At 44.6% G+C, this 25368-nt stretch overlaps 1 protein-coding gene across 2 annotated transcripts; it reads right to left on the bottom strand.

Moving 5' to 3' along the window:
* Window positions 1–520: 520 nt before the first annotated feature.
* Window positions 521–24336, bottom strand: ZBTB2 (zinc finger and BTB domain containing 2). Of its 2 annotated transcripts, none has more exons than XM_029223302.1 (3): window positions 24118–24336; window positions 9635–9819; window positions 521–3289 (listed from the first exon to the last, which is right to left on the bottom strand). In XM_029223302.1, the coding sequence occupies exons 2-3, from the start codon at window positions 9805–9807 to the stop codon at window positions 1918–1920; spliced, it is 1545 nt and encodes a 514-aa protein (XP_029079135.1). In that variant the 5' UTR covers window positions 9808–9819; window positions 24118–24336; the 3' UTR covers window positions 521–1917. The 2 variants fall into 2 exon arrangements, with proteins under 2 accessions (XP_029079135.1, XP_029079136.1); XM_029223303.1 differs by lacking the exon at window positions 24118–24336 and adding an exon at window positions 13942–14108 and having other exon boundaries at window positions 525–3289.
* Between the last annotated feature and the right edge of the window lie 1032 nt (window positions 24337–25368).

Consider the following 25368-nt stretch of genomic DNA (forward strand, 5'->3'; position numbering starts at 1 on the left):
TAAGTATGTATGTGTAGGAAAAAACATAGGGTATATGGGGTTTGGTACTGTCTACAGTTTCAGGTTCTTGGAACGTATCCCCTGAAGATAAGTGGAGACTACTGTAGTTTTTTTTTAAAAAGATGAAATTGGTAGAAACCTCTTAATATTTAATAATCTAGGTTTATATAGCCTGTATTCGTGTCATCTTTAGGCAAACACCTTAGCCTCTTTTTTACCTCCTTGTAAAAAAAAGTTGGATAAGACAATATCTAGACCCATTCGTGGTCAAATCCTGATTCTTCATAGCATCTTCTTATATTGTTGACTCGTTTGATTCTCACAGTCTTATGATCCAATGCAGTTATTGTCTTCATTTTACAAATAGAGACAGTACCACTCTGGGTAGGGGAATTGCCCAAAGTTCAACAGATAGAGAGAGGAGGAGACATAGCAAGAAATTGACTCTTGGGGCAATGCTCTCTACTTGGCCTTCCTGCATCTTTTTGGGTAGACAAACTAATGCATAGATAAAATCATGTACCCATTTAGTCAAATGTTTATTCAATGAAAGTATGTATAAAAACTTACAAATCTGAGAACTCAACTATACATGAAATAGGATGACGGGATATTCAGTTTTTAACATATACGTACAGCACAGTTATTAACTGTTCTTCCCTTTCCCCTTCGGTCCTTATTTCTGGCTCCTGTTTTATCCTGTGAGACCATTCTGTTACTGGCCTAAAGGAAGATTAATGGACGACTTTTACTGCTTTCAGGCCGATGGAGGAAATTTCAGTGTTTAAAAAAAAAAAACTGGAGACTAAACATCAAAATTAAGTTTTTTCCGAAACAGCAGTTAAGTGTTTTGTCCTGATTTCTCTTTGCCATTTTTGATGCTTCAATGAATGTTGCCAGTAAACTATTAGCAGTAACATTTAAAGTTATTGAAGTTGCTACATCTGCTCACAAGTTTCCCTGTAAGATGCATATTCCTGTATCCTTTTCCCCACATACACACACTGATTTAAAAGCAGCTGACTGGTGCTAAAAACAAATTTACCACTGGCAACTGCTAGAATGGCATGTTGTTTTCTATTCAGAAAGACAATCTATAGAACAGTACTTTCAAATCTGGTTTTTAAAACAACTGACAAATTTGTCAGAAACTAAAACACAGTATTTTGTTGTTGTTCAACTTTGAAAGAAGCCAGCAATTAGATAAGGCATTTGCATTAATTCACCTGTTTACATCAAGTATCCACACATTTTCTCTTCCAGACATGCAAACTCACAGCTTGTCACGTTTTATCCAAAAATTAAGATTGCCATCACATTATTACTTTTTCTCTTTTGTGTTTTGTTCAAGTAGATTTCTTGACTAATAATTTTTCTTAACTGGACATAATCTCAAAGGATGCATTCTGAAATAAGACCTCTGGAGGATAAATACTAAGTACGTTTTCTTGGATTTAAAGTTTCCCCACGCCTCTAGATTTTGCATAGTACAGAGCCCCACTGTATCTCTAGGCAGCATGCTGTATTTTCAGACATTGTCTTTCTGAGAAGGAAGACTTATTACCCAGGGAAAGTCATAATTTTAGCTTACCAAATTGCATTCGAATTGTTTTGTTTTGTTATATACCCTTCATTAGTTCCAATCATCCAAAACTTCTTGAAGTCTATTTGAGCTTGTAAGTACTACTGACCATTATCTTTCCAATATCCCCTGAATTAAAGTAAATATGTTCCAGGTTTATAATGCACAAAGCCTTTACGGAGGAGGGGGGGCTGGGGACGGGGCAGGGGGAGGGGGAGGGAGGGAGTGGGGACCTGTTTGTATCATGCCATGGAGAACAAGAGTTCTGACTTGGGGGAAGGGAAGGAAGATAGTCTTTGTAAAAAATGACAGTTTTTTAAAAAGATAAGTAACATTCAGTCTAATAACACTGTTTCCTGCTCCTTTTTGATGGAAGCTAACACTGGGCGGTCGGGCTCCGTCACTTCAGAGTCCCCACTGCCCAGGAGAATGGACCGCCCCTCGTCTAGGGCGAAAACGTCTGAGTTCTGGTTTTGGCATGAATGTTTAACAACCTCATTGGGAGTTGAGAACGTTTTGTCACACAGGTTGCATTTGTAGGGTTTGTTCGTCTGTACCAACATGTTGTCCATCTGACTGCCTTCCTCAAAGGTGCAGAGTTCCAGAGTCTGTTTGTCCACCATGGTGTACGTGTCGATGCTCTGGTTGAGGCACACGTGCCGGGCAGCCTGGTTGGCCCTGCAGAAGCTCTTGTCACAAGTGCTGCATTTGAAAGGCTTCCCGGTGTGTATGTACATGTGCTCCCTCCAGTGGCTCTTCTGGATGAACTTGCGACCGCAGATCGTGCACTCGTACTTGCGCCTCTTGACCTCCCTCTCCTGGTCCGCCTGCTCCAGGTTGTCAATGTCCGCGATGTCTGAGGGCGGCGGCGTCTCCGAGTGCGGCTGCCCGTCGATTATGGGCGAGTCCGAGATGTGCCGCAGCTCGCTGTCGCTGATCATCCCCGCTTCAGGCACCTCCATGGCGTCTTTTCCTAGGTCCGCCGTGTTGCTGCAGAGAGACAGGGGCACGCGGCTCTCTCCGGGCTGGCTGGCTGTGAAGGGGACCCCCGTGTGAATCTGGAGGTGCTCCCGCAAACTGCTCCGGAGGGTGAAGCGCCGCCCACACAGGTGGCAGGCGTAGTACTTGGGGAAGCTTCCGTTCCTCTTCATGATGCTCGGCTTGACGTGGGCTATGGTGAGGGGCGCAGGCTGCTCGTCCGAGGAAGAGGCTTCCAGATTGGTCTCCTCCCCGGGGGGCGGGGGAGGAACAGGAGTGGAGACGAGGTCGGGCGACAGTGAGGTCTGCAGCGGGTCTGAGGGGGTCATGTGTGTCCGATTCACCTGGGTCAGGTTCGAGGGCAGCTGGGAGAGCTGGGAGGCCTCAGGCACCTGCTCCTGGCTCATCCTGGACGTCTGTGGCCGTGGCTCTCGGCCAAGTTTTTCCGGCGCTGAAGCAATCTTGGTGGCTTGTCTCAACTGATGATCTGCAATCTGAATGCCATACAAGGAAGACGCCAGCGGAAAAACCTGGTCAGGATGAGAAAAGGCTCCTTGACTGGCCAGGCTGGCCTCCTGGATCAGCGGGTAAGCATGGAGAAACTTGATCCCCTGCTCTAACCGCACAGGGTCGATCAGCTGAGGTGCCATCTTCCCTGTGTACATCAGATGCAGGAGGTAGCTGAAGATGTCGGGCTGGATGTCAGTGGGTTTCAAACGGACACACTCACTGCAAGACACAGGCAAAAAACAAGCCTGTGAGTGAACGTCAATTCATGACTCAAATGACAACATAAAGCCTGGGGGAAAAACCCGGTACTTATAAAGGCAAATGAAACAAGACCATCTCACGTATATCTTACTGTTCATTTCATGAACTAGAATACTGGAGCCTATATAATTTAACTCTAATCCTATTAAGAACAGAGAGAAATACAATAAGGATATTTTAAAGGACCGAGAAAGGAAAATTCATGTTAAACAAATGTGGTATCTTAACTCATAGACTCTTGAAGCAGTTTTTCTCCTAGTAATCTACGTAAAATTATATCATATATAAAAAACTTTGTGTTTTATGGAGAGGATCCATTGCTTTCTATCTGAGAGTGGCCTGTGACCCAGTAGATGGTTAAGAACCACTGACCTGCAGATCTTTTAGCTAAATGTCTAGGACTCTGTATTGATCCAGGGCCATCCAGAGCTCAGCAGATCTTTCAAGGTAAGAGTCAAACAATATAACATGGAGGAGCTGGACTAGTGCCTAAGAGCAAGACAACAAAAGCGAGAAAAAGGAAAACCTCATTTTACCCCCGCTCTGCAACCCTCTGCTCTCTCCAGCATGAGGATGGGGTGCTGTAGAGCTGGGAAGAACAGGAACGGCAAACCACATTCTAGCTCGAATGGAGTCAGATCACTGCCCCAGCATTGCTAGACTGCATGAAAAGCAGCTCTGGGACAACTCAGTTCCTTAACATATGTAATCATCCTCATTAGAACTGTAGCTGGGATTTTTTTTCTTTTAAATTGTTTCTAATATTCTCCAGTTATCTTTAAAAGAATTAATTAATAATTATTTATTGGCTGCTTTGGGTCTTCATTGCTGCACGTGGGCTTTCTCTAGTTGTGGAGCATGGGCTCTAGGTGCGTGAGCTTCAGTAGTTGCAGCACACGGGCTCAACAGTTGTGGCTTGCAGGCTCTAGAGCGCAGGCTCAGTAGTTGTGGCGCACGGGCTTAGTTGCTCCGCGGCATGTGGGATCTTCCCGGACCTAGGATCGAACCTGTGTCCCCTGCATCGGCAGGCAGATTCTTAACCACTGCGCCACCAGGGATGTCCCTGCAGCTGGGATTTATAGGCATTTCCTCATTTAATTGCCATTAATTCTCATTTTACAGATAAGGAGTTAAGGTTCAAAGGGATTTATACCTTGCTCAATATCAGAGTTAGTAAGCAACGGAACTGGGATTTAAATTTGAGTCTAACTCCTAAGCCAAAGCACCAAGATTCTTTGGAGCATTAAGACAACCCTGTGTAGTAGATGAGGCAGATCTGATTATTCCCATCTGACAGACATGGAAACTGAGGTCCCCCAAAGTTAAATGATTTATCTGAGGTAGCTAAAGCAGTTGTGGCAAAATTGATTTTATAACTTTTAGACTTTAGTGTTTGCATCATCCCAGAAACAGCATTCTGATTCAAGCAACAATAATAAAAAGGTCCCAAGAACTCTCCCTGGGCCCTTAGGGAAACTCTAATGCATCATTATAAATCAGTGAGATATATATCTACATATTATGAGGTATGTGTGCTATCACACACTGAGTGAATATGTTCTATAGACAGTGCATTTTTTTAAAAAAAATTATTTATTTAATTAACTTATTTTTGGCTGTGTTGGGTCTTTGTTGCTGTGCACGGGCTTTTCTCTAGTTGCAGTGAGCGGGGGCTAACTCTTCGTTGTGGTGCGTGGGCTCCTCATTGCGGTGACTTCTCTTGTTGTGGAGCACGGGCTCTAGGCACCCGGGCTTCAGGAGTTGTAGCACGAGGGCTCAGGAGTTGTGGCTCATGAGCTGTAGAGCACAGGCTCAGTAGTTGTGGTGCACGGGCTTAGTTGCTCCACAGCGCGCGGGATCTTCCCGGACCAGGGATCGAACCCGTGTCCCCTGCATTGGCAGGCGGATTCTTAACCACTGCGCCACCAGGGAAGCCCGACAGTGCATTTTTAAACTTTAAAGACACCTTCCTTGAATTCCTTTAGAATTTACAATCATTTTTGATTATACCACTTATTACTATTATGATTTACTATTACTATTAAGCTATTTATCTTATTAACAAATATTTTCCAATACGCTAAAATAGTATCAGTATATTCTGCTCTTCTAAATTTAATATTTTATTCTGTTAAAAAAAGGGGGGAAAGTGACTTTAATAGCAATTTGTGACAAAATAGATTTGGATAATTACTGCATCGCTATCAATGTGTGTATATTTCAACATGACGGCATACAAATAATCATGTGGAAAATGTTTGACTATAAAGTATGGAAGCCAAAGAATAAAGATCAAGCCTAAAAACCAGCACCCCTTTGACCGTAGAAAGAGGAAGAGTTTATGTCACTCTGTTTTTAAAAAAGACACACAGATCATTCATGTCTTTATTGGGTGGGCCTCCCTTTAAGCACAAGGTAAGTGCCAACAATATTATGTGAATACTAGAACATATTTAGATGCTTTAGGGAAATTCAATATTCAAAATAAAGCTGCAGGGATTAGGTGTGGTGAAGGATACTTTCATAATGTAAGCAATCAACTCCAGATTGAAGACTTAACTACTGGGGATCTTTCCAGGGCCAGGCAAAGGCCTAATGAACCGGAAAGCCACAGGCCTTCAGAGATGCAAATCACCCCCAGGAGACCATAGGGCACCTTTTGTTCTGTGGGTAGGAATGCTCCTCCGGGCAGGAGGAGGGGAGAGTGAGCCCCGCTGCCCCCAGGGCAGAGAAGAGGGAAGGGCAGAAATCCAAAGCAGGGCTATATTTTTCAGCATCCATGAGAGGTAAATACAAAGCAGGGCCCCCTTCCAGAAAAACTCTGTTGTAAGTTTTATAATTTCCCCTTATTTGTTATTGTATAGGTTGTCCTCTGTCTACCGACTGTGAATGGAGGTGACTGGACAGTAAACCTCTCAAATTTTAAAGAACTTCATACAGTTTCTGATGGCAGAGAAGGGGTGGGGCTGGGGAGGCCCCGTCCACACTTCAGCCAGGCTTAGAGGGAGAAGGAAGGACCCCAGGGGCCGCAGAGCTAGTGAGGAACCCCCAGGGAGAGGAAAGGGCATGTCCCTGGAGTTTACTGCAAGTGCCCAGGGCTCTGGGAGGTTTCCAGATGCCAATTTATCCTGATTTGTTCCCTTTTTTTTCTTTTCTTAAAGCAGAAGCACATAGACACACTCAAGACACTTCAGAAGTTATTTTAAAAAGCTCCTTAGGGCTTCCCTAGTGGCGCAGTGGTTGGGAGTCCACCTGCTAATGCAGGGGACACGGGTTCAAGCCCTGGTCCGGGAGGGTCTCGCATGCCGCGGAACAACTGGGCCCGGAGCCACAACTACTGAGCGTGCGCTCTAGAGCCCGTGAGCCTGGAGCCCGTGCTCCGCAGCGGGAGAGGCTACCGCGATGAGAGGCCTGCACACTGCAGCGAGGAATGGCCACCTGCTTGCCGCAACTGGAGAGAGCCCGTGCGCAGTAACGAAGACCCAATGCAGTCAAAAAAAAAAAGTTAGCAACCAATTAAAAAAAACCCAAAAAACTCCTTATGTTACGTTCCAGCCATTGCTGTCCTTGACGGCTCTCCCTCCCAGTCAGCCAGACCTCCTGTCGATTCGCTCAAGCTTGCTCTGGGCCACTCTGGTCATTTGCAAGTGCTCTGGGAAGGACACAGCTCTCTACAATATGCTTACACCTAAGTGGTTTGATTTGCAGAGGTCTGTTTGACGTAACACTTTTATGGAGGAAAAATATAGTTTTAGCACAGCTACATGCCCTTCCTGTAAACTTTCACAGTCATTTACATTTTCAATCTTTCCTTCACTAGACCCTTCAAGTAAAAGTTGGGCTTAAAGAACTTTGAAAGTAAAGATTTTAAAATAACGTTAGATGTTGTCAGAGGTTGTACTTAGCAAGGCCTGTCTCTGTTTTATTTTTGAGAGCTCCAAGTCTGCAGTGCTACATGATTTAAAACTTTCACTTAGAGAGTGTCCATAAGACAGAGACATCTAGTGCTAACTGCAGACATAAAACACTCTTCTTAAGTGTGAAAAAACTGTATTCTTGGTCTATCTCTACAGTAGCCAGCAGTTAAAAGCATGGCTGTGGTCTTCGCGCAGTATTCTCCTCTCACCAGAGGTGGTCAAGGCCTCAGGCAGCCCAAATGGCACGTGCCAGCCCTGGGGCAATAACACACTGTTGCTGAAACTTGGGGCTCCTCTCTGCACCAACATCACATTCCTTTGTTAGAAAGGTATTTGCTTACTGTTCTACACTTAAGTTTCCTGCATCTATTTAAAACTCATTACATTATATTCTTTTATTCCTCAAAATGAAACCCTGTCCCTTTGCAAGACAATTTAATTCACTGCGTAGAGACTTCCAGTGCCTATTAGCTGTGATGTCTCTGACAATGAAGGAAACGGAAGCATCTTTAGTGTCCCAAGATAAAGCAAGCTCCGCCTGCCATTAATCCTACTAATCCCCCATTCTGCTCCTCTAGACATTTATCAAGTGTCTATTATGTACAAATCCCCGAACTATTGGCTGCAAATCTTCAAAAACATTTGTAAAACCCAGTCTTTGCCCTCAAGCATCTTACAAATGAGGAGGGGCGGTAAGTAAGTACGCAAATAACAACAACAAAGGGAAAATATGTTGCTCTTACAAAATGGCATAAATAAAGTGCTATTGAGAGAGGAAGAGACTGCTTTTGATCATTTCGGCTCACTTGACTGTTGCGGGGGCGGAGGTCACGGAAGAGGTGATGTGTAAACTAGAACTCAGGGAGTGGGCAGAAGGCCAGCAAAGCGTGGTCCAGGTGGGCGTGCGGTCGGGAGACAGGCTGGAAGGAGGTCAGGCTTCATGCCTGCAGGGCCTTGAAAGACAGAATGAGGAATCTGTGTGCTATTTTGATGTGTGATGGGTGTCCTCTTGGTTTCCAATCAAAGGAGTAACACGATCTGGTAGGTTTCGGATCAAAGGCACACTCCAATCAAAGCAATGCTTAGGAATATTAATCTGACAGTAACGTGGAAAATGATTAGGAAATAGAAGTGAGAAGGGAAGGAAAGAACTAATGTGAGAGGTAATTATGAAGAAAACATGATTTGGGCACCGACAGGATACGATTTTAGAGAGATTTTTAGTATGGCTTACTTGAAGATAAAAAAATAGGGAAGTCAGAAGGGACTTCAGGGAAGACTTAATTCAGTTTTAGGCATGCAAAATGAGATAAAAGAGGATATTCAATTCTAGATGTCCAGCAGGCAGCCTGTGGCCTTGGGAAATAGAGTTCTGGAGACAGAGAAAGATCAAGCCCAGAGCTGTCAACGGGTTTCCAGCAGAGGCAAGACCCAGGAAAAGATGAGCGCCCATCAGGAGAGGCAGAGAGAAAGCAGCGTGGAGACCCCACTCACCAAAACTGCAGGAGGCGCCTGTGGAGAAGGCAGAAAAACAAGGGGGATTCAGAGTCATCAAAATGCAGGTGACAGCCCTTCAGAAGGAAGAAAACAGTCGCAAAGGCTGCAGAGGTCAGGGACGACAGAGACTGGGAAGAGGCAGTGATTCTGATGAAGAAGCGGCCTTGGAAAAATGATGCCAGTGGAGCGATGGGTGGAAACCACAGGGCCAACAGAGAGGAAGAGTGTGGGATGAGGAGAGAAGCGAGGCCATCGGTCATCCTTTGTAGAACTTTCACAGTGAAACAAAGGAAAAGCAGCACCATCACGCAGGTAGACAGCCGTGCCACGGAAGGGCTGAGCCTCCACAGGCTTGGGGATGGCAATGCGGGTACAAGTATAAAATGGAAAGTACAGAATGAAAACTACAGGGTAGGATCTGGGAGCATAAGGGCAGGAGGAAGATTGCTTTCCTTAGACAACCAGGGGCCCTTTTCCCCAAGACAGAGAGATGGGAAGAAAAAAAACTGTGCAAAGATAAGGAGACTGAGACATTTTAAGAGAGAAAAGAAGGAAATTGTGGGAATTCAGGCCGCCAAGCTTCTCATTAGGAGACAAGGATAAATACTCAAAGCCTGGGGGAGAGCCGGGACAGGGCCGGAGGAGTGAGAGGAAGCTGCCTTCGTAGTGGACCCGACCCTGCCGATCCTGACTGTGTAGGTGACCCCCAGCGTGGCTACTCGGAGGTGGAGGGGCTGCTCGGGGCAAGCGAGGTGATGAGGGACTGGAACCTGGGGAGAGGCGGCGAGACCCCCGGTGGTGATGAGGGCGAAGCGCATGTTCACGGGAAAGAGGGCCACGGAAGTTCAGAGTCTACAGTCATTAGATTATTATCAACCACGTTAGTTACCTGGTCTGATGGACAAACAACATCTTAAAGTAATTGGAGAATGAAGCAAGAACTGATTTGTGTGCCTTGAAGTACACATCGCCGATGGCAACCGTGCAGTCACACAGGAAACCAAACTCTCGCTGAGCGTTTAACTGTTGCAGAAGAATAAGTCCATGGTTGGCCAAATCCATTTTTTAAAAAATCTGCAAAGCAAACAATTTTGTTTTAAGAAAGATGATTCACAAATAAGTAGTGTCTTTATAGTCACCAACAGTAATGGTCACGGCTAATATGTCAGGCACTGCTAGAAACGTTACATAAATTCACTCAGTCTTCACAACAGCCCTGTGACGTAGTTCTGTTGTTACGCCCATTTTACAGAGGATGAAATTTATGGTGAATTCGGGGACTGCGTGCTTTGCCCAAGTTTATACAGATGGTAAGTGGAGGAACCAGGAAATGGGCCTGAGCAGTCAGCCCGCCAGACAGCAAACATTCCTGGATCTTTTGTCTTTGAGTTTAAGATTCCAAACGCAAATTCTAATGATCCATCAGAAGTTGTCCAACCTTCCAGAAAGACAAGTAAATTAAGGTGCTGGGGTGTGGCCACAGCAGGGTAGGGCCAAGATCTCACCAAGTCTGGACAATCCTCCAGCTCCTGCCGTGTGGACAGGGCTGCAGCTGGCAGGGCTATAATAACCCCACACGGTTACTCCTCAAGGGCAAGGGCTCAGGAATGGTCCTCTTCTCCATCTTTTGTGGAGGAGGAAATGGGCTTCGAGAGGTGCAAGTGGTTAGCCTGGTCCATCTGGCCAGAAGGTGGGGGGAGTCAAAATTTAAATCTGAATGTTCTGACTCCAAGGTTCTAACCTCTTTAATTCCTCATACTTCACTCCAGCAAACCACATGGCCTCAATCTATTTGTAGTAGGGGAACTGCCTCTGGGGGAGCCGGTGTATCAAATCCTGATGTGTTCCTTCCCACAGGCAAACAGCATTTATAAAAGCCCAGCACACAAATATCAGCATTATACTCAACAGTGTACTTAATGGGGAGAAAGAGTGAATGCTTTCTCCTTAAGACTGAGAACAATGCAAGGATGTCCATTCTCACTATTCAATATAGTACTGGATATTCTAGTTAGAGCAATAAAGCAAGAAAGGAAATAAAAGGCATACTGACAGGAAAGGAAGAAATAAAACTGTCCCTATTTGCGGATGACATGACTTTTATATACACAGAAAATCCCAAGGTATCTACAAAACCTCCTGGAATTATTAAATGACTTTGGCCATGCCACAGGATACAAGATAAACATATAAAAACCAATTGTAGGGCTTCCATGGTGGTGCAGTGGTTAAGACTCCACCTGCCAACGCAGGGGACACAGGTTCGACCCCTGGTCCGGGAAGATCCCACATGCCGTGCAGCAGCAAAGACCCAATGCAGCCAAAAACAAACCCAATTGTAATTCTATATACTAACACTGAACACGTGGATACTGAAATTAGAAATAGATCATTTATAATCATACAAAAAATGAAATACATAGATGTAAATCTAACAAAACACGTATAGGACTTGTATACTGAAAACTACAAAATGCTGGTGAAAGAAATCAAAGAAGATCTAAATAAATGAAGAGACATACTGTATTTATGTTTAGGAACACATAATATAAATCAATTTTTTCTAAATTGATATATGGGTTTGATATAATTCTTTTCAAAATCCCAGCAAGATTTTCTTTGTAGATACAGACGAGAATATTCTAAAATGTTTATGCAAAGGCAAAGAAACTAGCATAGCTAAAACAGTTCTTAAAAAGAGTAATAAAGCGGGAGGAATCAGTCTATCCAATTTCGAGATGTATTATATAGCTACAGTATTCAAGGCCTTATGGTACTGACGGAGGGATAAACACACAGATCAATGGAACAGAATAGAGAAACCCACATAATTATGTACAGTAGATTTTTGACAAAGGCACAAAAATAATTCAGTGGAGAAAGAACAGTTTTCAACAAATGGTGCTGGATCAACTGGACTTCCATAGACAAAAAAAAAAAAAAAGGAAAAGGAAAAGGAAAAAAGAAAAGGAAAAGAACTTTGATCTTTAAGTCTCATATCTTACATAAAAATTAACTCAAAATGCATCACAGACTTAAATGTAGAACACCAAAACTATAATTTTTGGGGAAAAAAAATGGGATAAAATCTTAGAGAATCTAGGATTCATCCAAAGTACAAACCATAAAAGGAGAAATTGATAAATTGTACTTCATAAAAATTAAAAACTTTTGTTCTGAGGAAGACGCTGGTAAGAGGATGAAAAGACAAGCTAAAAAGTAGGAGAAAAAAATGTGATAAAGGACTAGTATCTAGAATATATAAAGAATTCTCAAAAGTCAACAGTACAAAAACAATCGGATTAGAAACCTAATGGGCAAAATACTTGAAGTGAGGATATGCAGATGGCAAACAAACACATGAAAAGACAGTTCAATAGCGATTAGGGAAAAGCAGATTAAAACCACGGTGAGATTCACCACATGCCTAGCAGGGTGGCCAAATATAAAAGAACAACAATCAAGTGCTGGCAAGGATGTGGAGAAATGGACTGCTCATGCCATTGCTGGTGGGAAGGTGAAACGGTGCAGGCGCTCTGGAAAAGTAAGCAGTTTCTTTAAAAATTAAATATGTAACTACCATACTACCCAGCAATTGCACACATGGACGTTTATCCCAGAGAAATGAAAACTTAGGTTCACACAAAAATCTGCACCTGTGTATCCACAGCAGCTTTACTCCTCAGTTAAAAACCAGAAGTGACCCAGATGCCCTTCGATGGCTGAACAGTTAAAACAATGTGGTATGCCCAAACCACAGGAAACTACTCAGCCTTAAGACGAAATGAACTACAGAAACAGGCAACAACCTGGGTGAATTATGTCCCCAAAGGTTACATACTGTATGATTCCATTTACATAACATTCTTGAAAATTACGGAAGTAGAGAACAGATTAGTGGTGGAGGGGCGAGGGGAGAGGAGGGCAATGATGCTTGGCTGTAGAAGGGCAACAGGAGGGAGCCCTGTGGTGACAGAAATGTTCTGCAGCTCAACGGTGTCAATGTCAATACCCTGGTTGTGATGGAGCAGAATTTTGCAAGATGTTTCCATTAGAGGAAACTGGGTAAAGGGCACATGAGATCTTTCTGTATTATTTCTTGTAAATCTACAGTTATCTCAAGATAAAAAGTTAAAAAAGGAAGGCCCATCACACATTAATTAATTAGATTAAAAATGGATAACCACGATGCTTAACTTCAGAATCAGGGAAGCGACTGTGGAGAAAGCATTACCAGTAAGCTTAAAAACAAATATAGAAACAGAAACACATCGATTCTTACTCAGCTGGTGCTCAACGCCTCACCCTCTTTCCTGTTCTAGGGTTAGGGTTAGGTTCTGGGGATGATCTGGCAGATACAGAAATTGACAAGTGTGCCCTAAAATAAATGAACAAAGTGGAATGATTCTTTAAGAGACTGATCTGGTCACAGAGCAAGACTCCAGAATGTCAAGTATCGTGTTTTCTACCAAGAGCTATATATCCAAGCATGAGGGGCAGGAAAGCCATCCCTGTTTGCAGGAGTTTGAGTGTGAAGAGACCTGGACTGTAGTCTTGCTTGCAGGTGAACATCAGTGGCGTGGATTGGGAACTTAGTTGCCCAGGGTTTTCTGCGTATGTCAGAGAAGGCGAAAGCTTGAAGATCAGGAAGGAGAGACAGGGACATTGCCATGTGGCAAAGTAACTGGGATGACTAAGAAACATCGCTCTCATCTGACCTCCACCAGGATATAACTTTAGAAACTTGCCTTCAAGGCTGTTCTCTGAAAAGCGCCAGAACACTTCCTTTCCCATCTAACTTGCCTTTCTCTACAAAAAGTATAATACCTATATGTCATTCATTTACTTTAACACTGACTTGAGCTATTTGAGGTTTTGCTAACCACATTTTACAAACGAGGAATCAGGCTTAGGGAAGTCAGGTAGCTTGCCCAAGATTATAGAATACCTAAGAACAAGAAGTAGGGTTTAAACTGGGGTTCATTTGATTTTTTGGAACACACTACATACAAGTATGTCTGTTTAAAATTAATAGGGGATTTTTTATGGCTACTTTAAAGTGTATATACTTGTTATAAGAGATTCAAATATTATGGACACACAATAGTGTCCATCCACCCCACCCATTTCCCCACACTCTGGCCAACACTGGGTATTATCACTTTTTAAAGAATCTTTGCCAATATCACTTTTTACCTTCTATGGATTTAATGATGAGCTGAAGTATATTTTTATGTCCTCTTGCTTCTCTTCATGAGCTTTGCCCATTTTCTATCAGGTTATTTGTTCTTTTTTCTTATCTGTAAAACCCTTTGTGTATAAAGAAAATGAGCCCTTTGTCACATATGTTGCTAATATTTTTCTCTCTTTTGTTTTAGAGAGATTTTTGACATATAAAATTTTCATCAAATTTATCAACATTTTATAGGACGATTTTGAGGTTTGGGATTTTTACATGAATGGATATATATCATCTCTTCGATTTAGCAAAATGTATGGCTCCCCCCTTGTTCCAAAACGGACTAACGTAAGTATCTTATTCAGATCATAAGAATAAAACTATGATAAAACTGCAAAATGTTTATTTTTAAAGAGGGTCTACTAGTTATTTTAGGATCTCAATTTAGGGGCATCTAGAATAGGAAATGAACTGCATGTGTCTTTCAAATACAGAAGGCAGAACACATGTCCGGAGTCTCTGAAAAGTGGAAAAACCAAATGAAAGGAGAAACAAAGAAAATGTGTCATATGTTCATATTTCACATGGGGGGAAAACCCCATACAGATCAATTTTTAAAAATCTTCTTTACTCTAGAGACCAAAAAGCCTTTCTCAGTGGGAAAAAGAAAAACAACCCCCTAGATTCTCACATATATAAATGAACCTGAGAAAACGGGGTAAGAGGGTAGAGGGAGGAGAGGGTACTGGGCTTGGAGCATCTCAGGGAGCTCCTGCCCCACCCCCATCCAGCTGACAGTACCGCCCTTTCACCGATCTTCTTTCCTCATCTCGGCCCCCTTCATAATCATTTCCATGAGGCTTTACTTGCACAGTGCTGCGTAGGCCGAGGATGCAGCTCCTTCACGGGCTGGCTCTGCTCCAGGCTACCCCCACTTGAGGAAATGGACATCTGCTCTTCCCACCGCCATCGACTGCTCACCCAACCATATTGCTGCTGCCCGCGAGCACTGAAACGGCCCTGCACTGCCCACCAAAGTCACTGATGGCCTCTTGCTCCCCAGCCCAATGGAAGGGTAGCTTATTCGACCTCTCTGCCGCATTTAATACCCTTCTTCCTGCTCCATAAATATTCGGGCCCTGCTTCCAGGCCGCCGCACTTTGGTTTTCATCTCACCTCTGGCTATTCTATTTTAATCCCCATCAAGATTCCTCTTTTGCTCCTCTGCTTTTGGTCCACAGCCCACTTCTCACTCTGCAGACTCTCTGTGGTGATCTGGTCCACTCCCACTTGGCTGCCCCAAAGGAACCTAAAATTCAGTCTAGGCAAAACAACTCAGATCCCAAAGGGACAATAAAAGCGAAAGACACAAAACTGTTCCATCTGTATCCCCAGCTCAGTGCATGGCTCCATCATCTACCTCTCGACCAAGCCAGGAACCCCAACTCCCCTTTCAGGCCTCTACCTCTCACTCCCCATATGCCACCCATGTGCCACCAATTTAAACTCTTTATCCCACCCCACGCCTTAACTCTACCTCCCTACTCATCTCCCCGTTTCCAGCTCTAGCCTCTCCAACCTATCCGTATGGAACAGCTAGAACCATCTTTTCAAGGGCAAATCTGATGTTACCATCCTGCTGAAAATCCTCCTCTTGTTTCCCCACCGCCTTCAGGATGAATCCCAGATTCCTCAACATGGCTTACAGATGACCTCACCGCTGCTCACTCTGCATTCCATGCTCTAGTGCTAATCTAAACTATTGGTTTCCAGACTTCTGGGCTGCCAAGACCTACTAAAAACAAACCAAGCAACCTTGAAACTGGGGGTCCAACAGAGTGTGCTCCCTCTTTATTTTGAAAGAAAAGACATAAAATATTTACATACCTGCTAGGAATGGAGGGCTTTTCAACATAAAAAGGTAGACAGGACATAACTTCAGAATATACTTCTAGAGGAAGTACAGTGGCACTATATTCAACATATGGAAAAAAAAATTTTTCTAATGCAAAAAAAATTACAACATAAAGTTTTACTTTATGACATTAAGTTGTGCCTAATTGTTTTCTTGATACAAGACTGTCCGTTCGGTGGTCTTTACCAAGTGATCAACAAGTGTCCCATTGTTCTGAAGTCCAGGTATGATCACAAATCCAGTTTTATCTGAGTATGTTGACGATAACGAAGACAGAATGATGTATTTCACTCACTTGGGAAATTCTGGGTGAACAGATAAACTGCAGTTTTCTTTGCCCAGAAAATGTCCTGAATGCCCAGGCCATTCTTGGGCTCCTAACAGAACATAACACTCACTGCTCAGGGGCCTCCCTCTCAAAGCTGAGCAGCTCAGCAACCTGATTTCTACTCACATGGTCAGGAGACGAGGCCTGTTTGAACTGGGCCTTGGAACTTCTGTGCAGGACCTTTGAATGTGCCACTTGCAGAGGGACCACCACTGACCACCTGCCCCTCCCCCCCAGCTCTACTTGTCCTTTGCAAAATTTCCCTGACCTTCAAGACTGGAGGGTCTTCTTACCCCCAGAGCCTCTGTGAACCTGCCTGATGCTTCTGGAGAGCCAGCATTGAGTGCTACTTATCATCTATTACTTTATCCCATGTGCCTAAGCATACTGTCTGAGGTTCAATATTTGTTAAATAAATTAAAAACTACATGTTTAGAGAGGAGAAGAGTGTTGAGTTCCAATCATTGGTTGGCCCCTGACTAGTTGGGTGATTTGGGGGTAAAAGTTCAGTTTCTGTTTTTCCTAGATTAACTCCAAAATTCTCATCAATTTAATGTGTGCTATATTTTGGAACAATTTTTCAATTTTAAAATGTCACCTCGTGTTTCCTCATGCTAATAATTATGTTCTTAATAGTGCTTTATAGTTTATAATAACCCTTCACACACATCATTTAATCCTGGTCAATACCATGGTATATTGTCTTTTACTATTTGTTTCATTATTAATTATAATAATAACCACAGCATTAATAATAAATGACCACTTATGTGTCAAGGATTAATTAGCCTTTTTCCAGAAGAAATTTAGACTTAGGGAAGTTAAGTAACTTGCCCACATGCAGAGCCAGCTCTTAAGAAGCAGATCTGGGAAGTGGTCATGCACATGAGAGCTTCCTAAGGTGCCAGGGGCAGTGGATACAAGTATGAAGAATACACAGAGTTCAAGGGTATAATCAAGCAAGTGCACAGATTGCTAATAGCCAACTCTGATAAGAACTATCAAAGAAAAATATAAGGAACTATGAGGTCACAAAACTAGGGTCTAATTTGGGGATTGTGGGTCAAGGAAGGTGTTTGTGAAGAAATACAAGTTAAGGAGATATTTAAAGAACGAGAAGAGTTAACTGGGCAAAGGTAGAGTATTCCAGGCTGAGGGATCGGCATTTGCAAAGGCCTTAAGACAGGAGGGAACAAGATGCAACTGAGGAACTAAAAGAAGGTCAATGTGGCTGAAGGGCAAAGAGCCAGAGACGAATGAGGCAGGTGAAGCTGAAGACTCAGGTTTTGTTAAGGATTCTGGTCCATATCTTACGAGCAGTGAGGAGCTCCCAAAGGGGATTTGAAGAAAGGTGACATGACCAGATGTGTACGATATAAATATCGTTCTGAGCTGATCTACATGATCAGATGGCTGCAGCTGAAGGGCCAACCAAACAGGGGATGGTGGCAAAGAGGTGGGCAAGGGTAGGCCTGTTAGAAGTGGTTGAGAGGGGAGGTCTTCCAGTGGTCTAGAAGAGAGATGACAGATCGGGTGGTGGCGATGAAGATGGGAGGGAGATGGACAGAATTTGAAAAACAGAAGATAAAAAAATCAGCAGAACTGGTTGTTGGTGGATTCAATGGAGGAGGGTGGGGGAGATTAAGGTGTCCTAGGTAATCCCCAGATTTCTAATTTGTGTAACTGGATAGAGCATGGGGCTCCCCCCAGTGGTGGGAGCACAGGCAAAAACCCAGTTTTGTGGGGGAAGATCATGAGGTTAGGTCCAGACATGTTGGGATTGAGATGCTTTTGAGACATGCCAGGTAGGGATGTAGGGTACTTGTCGGTCAGTAATGTTGGTCTGGAACTCCGAAGTCTTGTCTGTAATTTATGTCAGAGAGTCTTTGGAGAAGCCAGGTGTGTCTGACTCTAGAAGTCACATCCTTAAATCATTACATGATAGTTCAAAGAGGTTAAAACTGTAAACTAACAGGAGTCCACTGAACCCTGGTCTTCTGGGTGTAAATTTCACACTCCTTCCACGACACTACTTTGCTCTACAGGTCATTCCTAAAAGTTCTTACCAGTCGTAGTCACAGAGGGCCAACGACCTGACATAAAACTGAAGACCTATATAAAGCCCCCACCCATTCAACACTATAAATGGAACGTTAAAAAAAAAAAATCATTTGTCTTTCCTAAATCAGAATAGTGAGCAGAGAGGAACTGAAGACAAATAGAGTTAAAGAGGGGAGTCAATTGTTAAAAGTGAGATTTCACAGAATGCCTTCTTATGTACGTATAGGTGTACAAAGTGGCTTTTTTCTGAAGCAAATTCAGAGACCGTAAGACGTAACATGTGGAAATAAACTAAAAACACTTTCCAAAGCCAAATACAAATAATCATTTATATTATTTAATGCTTTGGGTTTTGCCTTCACCACTGTATCACTCTGAAAATGGGCTACTACCTGGATGTCGAGTGCTGTCAGCTGCCATCACACAGCACACGGTGGGCTGATCCTTAAGTAAATGACTCATCTTCTGGAGGAATAGCTGAATGGGACGTATGTAATCATTATATTTTGACAACCCAAGTTCCTCCTTCATTTTTGGTATAAGAACAGGAGACCAAAACAGCTTTTGGGAATTGATGATTCACTTTTTAAAGATAATAGCCCTTCTAAGATACTAAATACCACTTAGATTACCCATTTCAAGGGCACTAAAAGGGTCCTCTGGAGTCCTTGATTTTATTTAAGTGAAGCATAAATGAATATTGTAATGCACAGGACACCTCAGTAATAGAAAAAGCACTACCCACAAGTAAGATTGATTCTTTCAAGTAGTAGTTTAGACCACTTACCAGGAGGAAAAAACTGCTTTTTCAATTAGTATTATTAATAATTAATATTTGAGGGCCTATAAAGTAAACTGGAATGAGGCTGGTTGTTTGAATTTTAATATATTTTAAAACCGTATTTCCAGGCTAGGAAATGTCTTTAGTTGTGATGATAGGTTGACATATTTTTCTTAACATTTCTTTAGTCAATCCTCCCCATAGTAATTAGGAAAAGGAGGGACATACACTTACCACTGGCACTTATTCTGACTTTGGAAAGCATTGCATTTGTAAAAGATTTCTTTTTAATTGTATTTTGCTTAAGTTAACATTAAAATTAGTTTTTAATTTCTGAGTATAAGTTGAGGTCAGAAGGAGGGAGTTCAGGGATAGTTCAGATGTCAAGGAGAAGCAGGTCAGAGATTTATGGCTAAAAAGAGTTGATATTTAAGTGATAATTTGTAAGGTATTATGCTACCACCAACTTTAAGGAAACTTAGATGTGGATGTGACCACACAGCAAAATTTAAAACCTAATCTAATTTGCTTCTAATAACCCTCCAAAGTAGAGACTGCCTTCCTTTTTCATATGTTGTGTGATGATTAGTAAAATTAATCTGAAGAAAACATAATCACCTATAGGTGTAGCTCCATGTATGCCAGAGAGGAGCTCCAAATACATTTTAACTCAAAGACTTAACTAATTCATTTCAGTATTTTATTTCAGGGTTCTCAAACTTTTTGGTATTAGGACCCCTTCACACTCTTTACAATTACTGATGATATCAAGAGCTTTTGTTTATATGGAATATAACTATTGATATTTATATTAGAAATTAAAACTGAGAAATTTAAAAACATTTATTAGTTCAATTAGACATAGCAATAATAAGCCCGTTGCATGTTAATATAAATAACACATTTTTGTGAAAAATAATTATATCTTCCAAAATAACAAAAAAATAGTGAAGTGGCATCTTTTTATATTTTTACAAATCTCTTTGATAGAAGACAACTGGATTCTGCATTCACCCTGCTTCTCCATTTACTCTGCTGTGACGTCTGTTTTGGTTGAGGATTAAAGAAAATCTAGTCTCACTCACATATGCAGTTAAAAAAAAACAGAAAGCATTTAAGTAGACTTTTCAGGTAATTGTGGTTATTCTTCTTTGATATTACACCAAAACTTGACAAGTGGTAATTTCTTAAAGGTTAGTTGTGCGATCTAAAAGTTTTACACATCAATGAATGAAATTTACCTGCTCTATTACAGTAAAATTCATTGTTGTCTCTTACACTTTGAATGGATCGTTTACCCATTTCATGACTTTTAACACTGCCTATTGGTTATTTGGAAAATGTCAGTTCATTGAGTTATGCAGATCTCCCCAATGTTGACACATTTTTTGGTCAACAGTGAAAAAGGCCAGTAACATCTTAGTATCATTAGCAAAATAGCTTTGACCTTATGGAACCCTGAAAGGGTCCTGGGGATTCACAAGGGACCGTAGACCACACTTAGACAATCCCTGTTCAGAATCACTCTGGGGACATGGAGAATCTAAATGACTAGGTGGGGCATAGAAGAACATGTGTACGCTTTGAAATTGTTCTCACATTATTTTGAAGTTCACCCTTGCTTCATGCAGAACTTAGGGGTGCACAATATTTAAAGAAACTGTACACGAAAGCCTCTTGTAAAGTAAAAGATTTGTTTGATAAGTACTTAACCAGATACAGTAAAGTGTTTTACAAATTCCTATCTTTGCATACGGAGCTTTCTTGATGTGAGAATGTCACATGATGCAAACCTCAATGCATGTGAGCTGGGGATTCTGCATTTGAGCATAAATACCAGCCTCAAACTTGCCTAAAGTCTTCACCGTCTTGGCCAGCCAACTCCTTGTAAGTGTTCTTTCTGTGGCTACTGACTGCATCAAAGGCATATCAGCACTGTAAAACACAACCGTATTTACTATGGATTCAAAGAAATATGTAATTATTTAAGTTTAATTTGTTAATAAAAATTACAACCTACTTGAGCATAAAAAAGGTTTAGAAGTATTCTTGACCTAATGCTTAGAATGTTAAATTTCTTTTTCTTCAGGAGAAAAAAAATTCTCAATTCCCTTTTTGGTTTTCAGGGTCATGCTTTGTGACCCAAAGATCATAAGGAAGTAGGAAAAGGCCCTTTTGTCAGGTGGATTTTGAAATTTATGGTAAAGTCTCCGGCTGACCAGCAGTTCCTCCCTTACTGTGATGGCCTGGCGCTACACTACTTGCCCAGTCTCAAAAGTTACTTCACAGAAAGGTGAGTGGGTCTAGGGATGAAGCAACAAGCCACAGGTAAGAAATGGTAGGAGAGTCTCCCAACTCCAAAGAAGCTGATCCCAAGCCAACGCCATAGGTCAGCCTTAGACATCTCCTTCACTTCCCACCTCTATGTTGGTGATTCTCAAGCTGGGGAAAAAGCATATCGCCTTACACAGGGACATGTATCTTCTTGGAGGAACTGGGGTAAATGCAATTTTATATAATTTAATAAAATTTTTATATCACAAAAGTGCAGATTTTGGAGGACACTGCAAAGTTCATATTAACCATTAAGATAAAAAAGAAACTGTCATAGCTTTTATTCTATGACCTAATACATCTAGTGCTTATTCTCTGCTGCTGGTGTATTCCACTGGAAGAGTTGGCAGAGCACCGGTTATTTACGTCCTCTCTGAAGAGAAGCTTTGAAACTGGCAAGTAAGCGGCTGGACTGTACAGCAAAGCTTTAGGGGTGGTTTATCTGCCGTCCTGTAACAGGGTTCCTCCACTGTTGACTATCTGTGGCACCGATACCATTGGTATGCCACTTCTTGTACTTTGAGATCTGGTGATGGTTTCAACACAGGTCAAGTCTTTGGCTAGAAAATAAACTTATACAAACCACACATTTATTAAGTGAGAAACGCCCAGTTTACAGGAATGTATTATTAGTCGTAAACTTCCTTCTTCAAAATTACTTTTAACAGTTTGAAAATGCCCTGGACACACACCAAGATCACTTAGAATGCAAAATAAAAATTTCCTTTAACAATTAATTTTGGCTTGTAATAAATCAGAGAAATTAGGGTTTAAAATGTCTTAGTTCTGATTTCCTAATAAAATCTCAGGCCCCTCAGACTAAAATGCTCGTGATGTTTATACCCTGCTCCAGTGACCCATTAGGGGTCAACACAGAGGGTCGGTCCTAGGAAGGACTGGGTTTAAGGAAACCCAGAGCACCTTGGAATTCTACTTGAGCCCGTGATTCCAATCTTTTTAATGCTTTATTTTACTAAAACAATAACCTATGAAAATGAATAGACCTGAGACTCACACGCCAAGGGGGCCCATTGTATGATGAAGAGCTAAGGAACACCGCAAACTGGGGGCGGGGCAACGAGCCTGGGTTATTTCCCTACGGCATAATTAGGAGTTCAGCAGTTGAAGTTCTCGCAGTAAATGGGGTAGCAATAACTACATTTTCACACTGCCCAACCACTTTCTTGCCCGCTCTGCTACCCCTGCTTTCTTTACTGCCCTCTTAATTCACTACCAGCTAAAAGGAACAAAAACCTCGCTTCCTAAGCACCTTTTGCATCACCATGTCTCTTTGCAGCCTTGTTTAAAGATGAATGGTTTGGGGGTTTCGCTACACCGAGAAAACGATTCCGGCCCCGGGAAGCAGCCTCCGCGCCCCAACCTCCCCTCCGCGGAGCCCTACACGGGTGTGAAGGCCGCATCGGCCGGGAGCGCGGCTCGGAGGCCGGCCCCAAGGCCAAGCAGCCAGCAGCCACAGCGCAGCTCTGGGCTAGCCTCGGCCTTACCGGAGGCGTAGATCGCCCGTGGAGCGGAAGCTGGAAGCCGCCGCTCAGCGCGCCCACCCCCGCGGCACGGGCGGGGGCCAGCGTTTCCCCCCACCCCCTGCCATAAAGCGGCTCAACGGCCGCCTACTCAGCCTAGTCCCGCCAGCCTCGCCCCGCCAAGGGCGGGCGCCGGGCCGGGGGCGGGGCCAGGCGCCGCACACCCCGGCCCCGCCCCCATCCCCGAGGTGCTGAGGGGAGAGGAGGAGCGACGCACTTGGGCCGCGCCGCACGCTCTCCGCTTTCCTCAGTCCCGCGTGCGCGCGCGCGCTCGCCCAAGTCCCGCGGAGTTTAACACAATGCCGACGCCTACGCCGTGCGCAACGCCCCGGCCGGCGCAACAGCTCCGGCGCCGGGGGCGGGGGGGTGGTGGCCAGACAGGGCGAGGGGAAGAGCGCGCGCGAGAGCGGGAGACAGCGCGAGACCCGAGGAGGCCGGAAGCGCGCGTGCGCGCCCCCGCCCGCGAGCGGGGAGGCGGAGCCGCAGCAGTAGCGGCAGCAGCTGTAGGAGCCGCTGCAGCTGGGAGAAGCGCCAGAGAGGCCGGGCCTGCTCCGGTCGGACCGGATCCCTCCCCTCCCCCTCCCTCTCCGCTCCCCTCCCCCAAACCCACTTCCGCAGCTCGCAGCCTTGCCGCCGAAGAAGCAGCGGCGGTAGCAGCAGGAGGCGGCGGCGAGGCGATTACGGAAGGATTACGCACCTGACGGGCCGGCCTCTTGGGGCTCCAGCGCGGGACGCTCACCGGCCGCCGCCGCTCGGGACGCGCTTCGCGGTGGCGGCGGGAAGGGAGGGACCGGCGACGGGGAACGGAACGCGAATCGCCCCCCTCCCCTTTCTCCCTCCCTCCTCCTCTCCGCCGCCCGCCCTCTCGGCTTCCGTCCCCTCCCCCTCGCGCAAAGCCCCGGATGGAGCTGCTGCCGACTCGCCGCCGCCTGGCTCCGGGGGATGGTTTTGTCAGGCGGCCAGAGCCCCGGCGCCAGGCGCAGCCGCCCCCGCCCCTGCGGGGCGCCCGTGCCCTCGCTTCCCAGAACCGGGTCCCCGTGTGGTCCGGGCCCTCCGCCTGCCTTCAGCTGAAGCCCCGGGACTGGGGTCATTCGTCTTCTTTGTTGCCACCGTCGCTGCCGGAACCGTTTGCGAGCTCCGGTGGCCCCCGCCCCCCCCTTCGCTTTCCCTGAGCCCGGGCCGGGGGCGGCACGTGGGCACCGGCCCCGGGAGGAGGAGGCGGTGCGCGCTTACCTGTCGCCGGTGCCGCTGCGGCGGGGGGTGTGGAGGAGGCACCGCTGGGCAGCCTTGGCCGTGCTCTCCCCGCCGCCGCCGCCTCTGCTTCTCGCTGCTGCTGCTGCTGCTGCCGCCGCGGTCGGTGTCTCCGGCGCGGCGGCGGCGGCGGCGGCGGGGCTTTTCCTGTCCGGTTACGTTAAGGTCACATGACCGAGAGAGCGGAGCGACTAGTGCAAAGAGGCTGAGAGCGGCTCCCGCCGGGGGGGAGAGGCGGCGAGAGAGCTGTGGCGGCAAGAGCCCCCTCCGCCCCCCCAGCCGCCTCCCCTCCCCCCGCCCGCCTCCGCCTCCTGCTGCTCTGCCGCCGCCGCAGCCGCCGCCGCCTGCAGCACTAAGTACGCTGCCGCTCCCACCCAGGCTCCGCGCTCTACTCCAGCCAAACTTCTGCAGACCATGTGCAGCCGAGGCGAGGAAACTTCTCTCCACCTATTGGGGCTGGAGGCTTGAGTCACAAGCCCCATGTTTACATGAAGTGTTAGGTAGGACAATCCTGGAGATGCTCGGGGAAGGGATGGAGAATTACTGCTTGGATCCTTCTGCAAGCTTGTGCTTGACATCTCTGGCCTATAGCTTTGTCCCTCTGCTTCCCGTATTAGCATAAGTTTTAACCTTGAAAGACTTGAAATGGATTGGACTTGAGAACCAGGGAGATAGTTGTGAAATTACTAATAGTTTTTTTACCGCCAGTGGTAATTGAGAAGGCATACTGGAGTAGACATGCTTGCTGGTGCTGTGTGTAGAGGTAGAAGTGCTTCCTTACCGACCAGATGAGTGTGATGTAAGACGTTTCTGTTAGGATTGAATTTGGTGCTTATTTCAGTAATTGGGTTTTAGCTTATGAAGCTTTGGTCCAGAAAAGTCGAAGTCTGCAAAGCGTGTTTGTTACTTACGAACAGTTTACTCTCCTTTTAAGCTTTGGTCTCTGAGATATTGTTAGAGTGGATTCCAGAGTTGGCCATTCTGTTAAATTTAGAGGTCCTGAAATCTTTTAACGGGGAGGTCCTGAAACATGGTAACAGGGCAAGCATGGGGTTTAATATTCATTGATGGTCAATCTTAACATGTTAAAGTTTACTTTTGCGTCGTTGCCATTTTGCTAGAATTTTATTTATATCTTTAGAAGTATGATTTAGTCCTTTGAGGAATGCATTTAACGATTTGTTTTACATATCTAGGATTTTGAAGACAAAAAAGAATATGGCTTGATTTGTA

Source organism: Monodon monoceros, unplaced genomic scaffold (genome assembly GCF_005190385.1).
Source record: "Monodon monoceros isolate NGI ecotype Baffin Bay Population unplaced genomic scaffold, NGI_Narwhal_1 Super_Scaffold_15, whole genome shotgun sequence".
Taxonomy (NCBI): Eukaryota; Metazoa; Chordata; class Mammalia; order Artiodactyla; family Monodontidae; genus Monodon; species Monodon monoceros.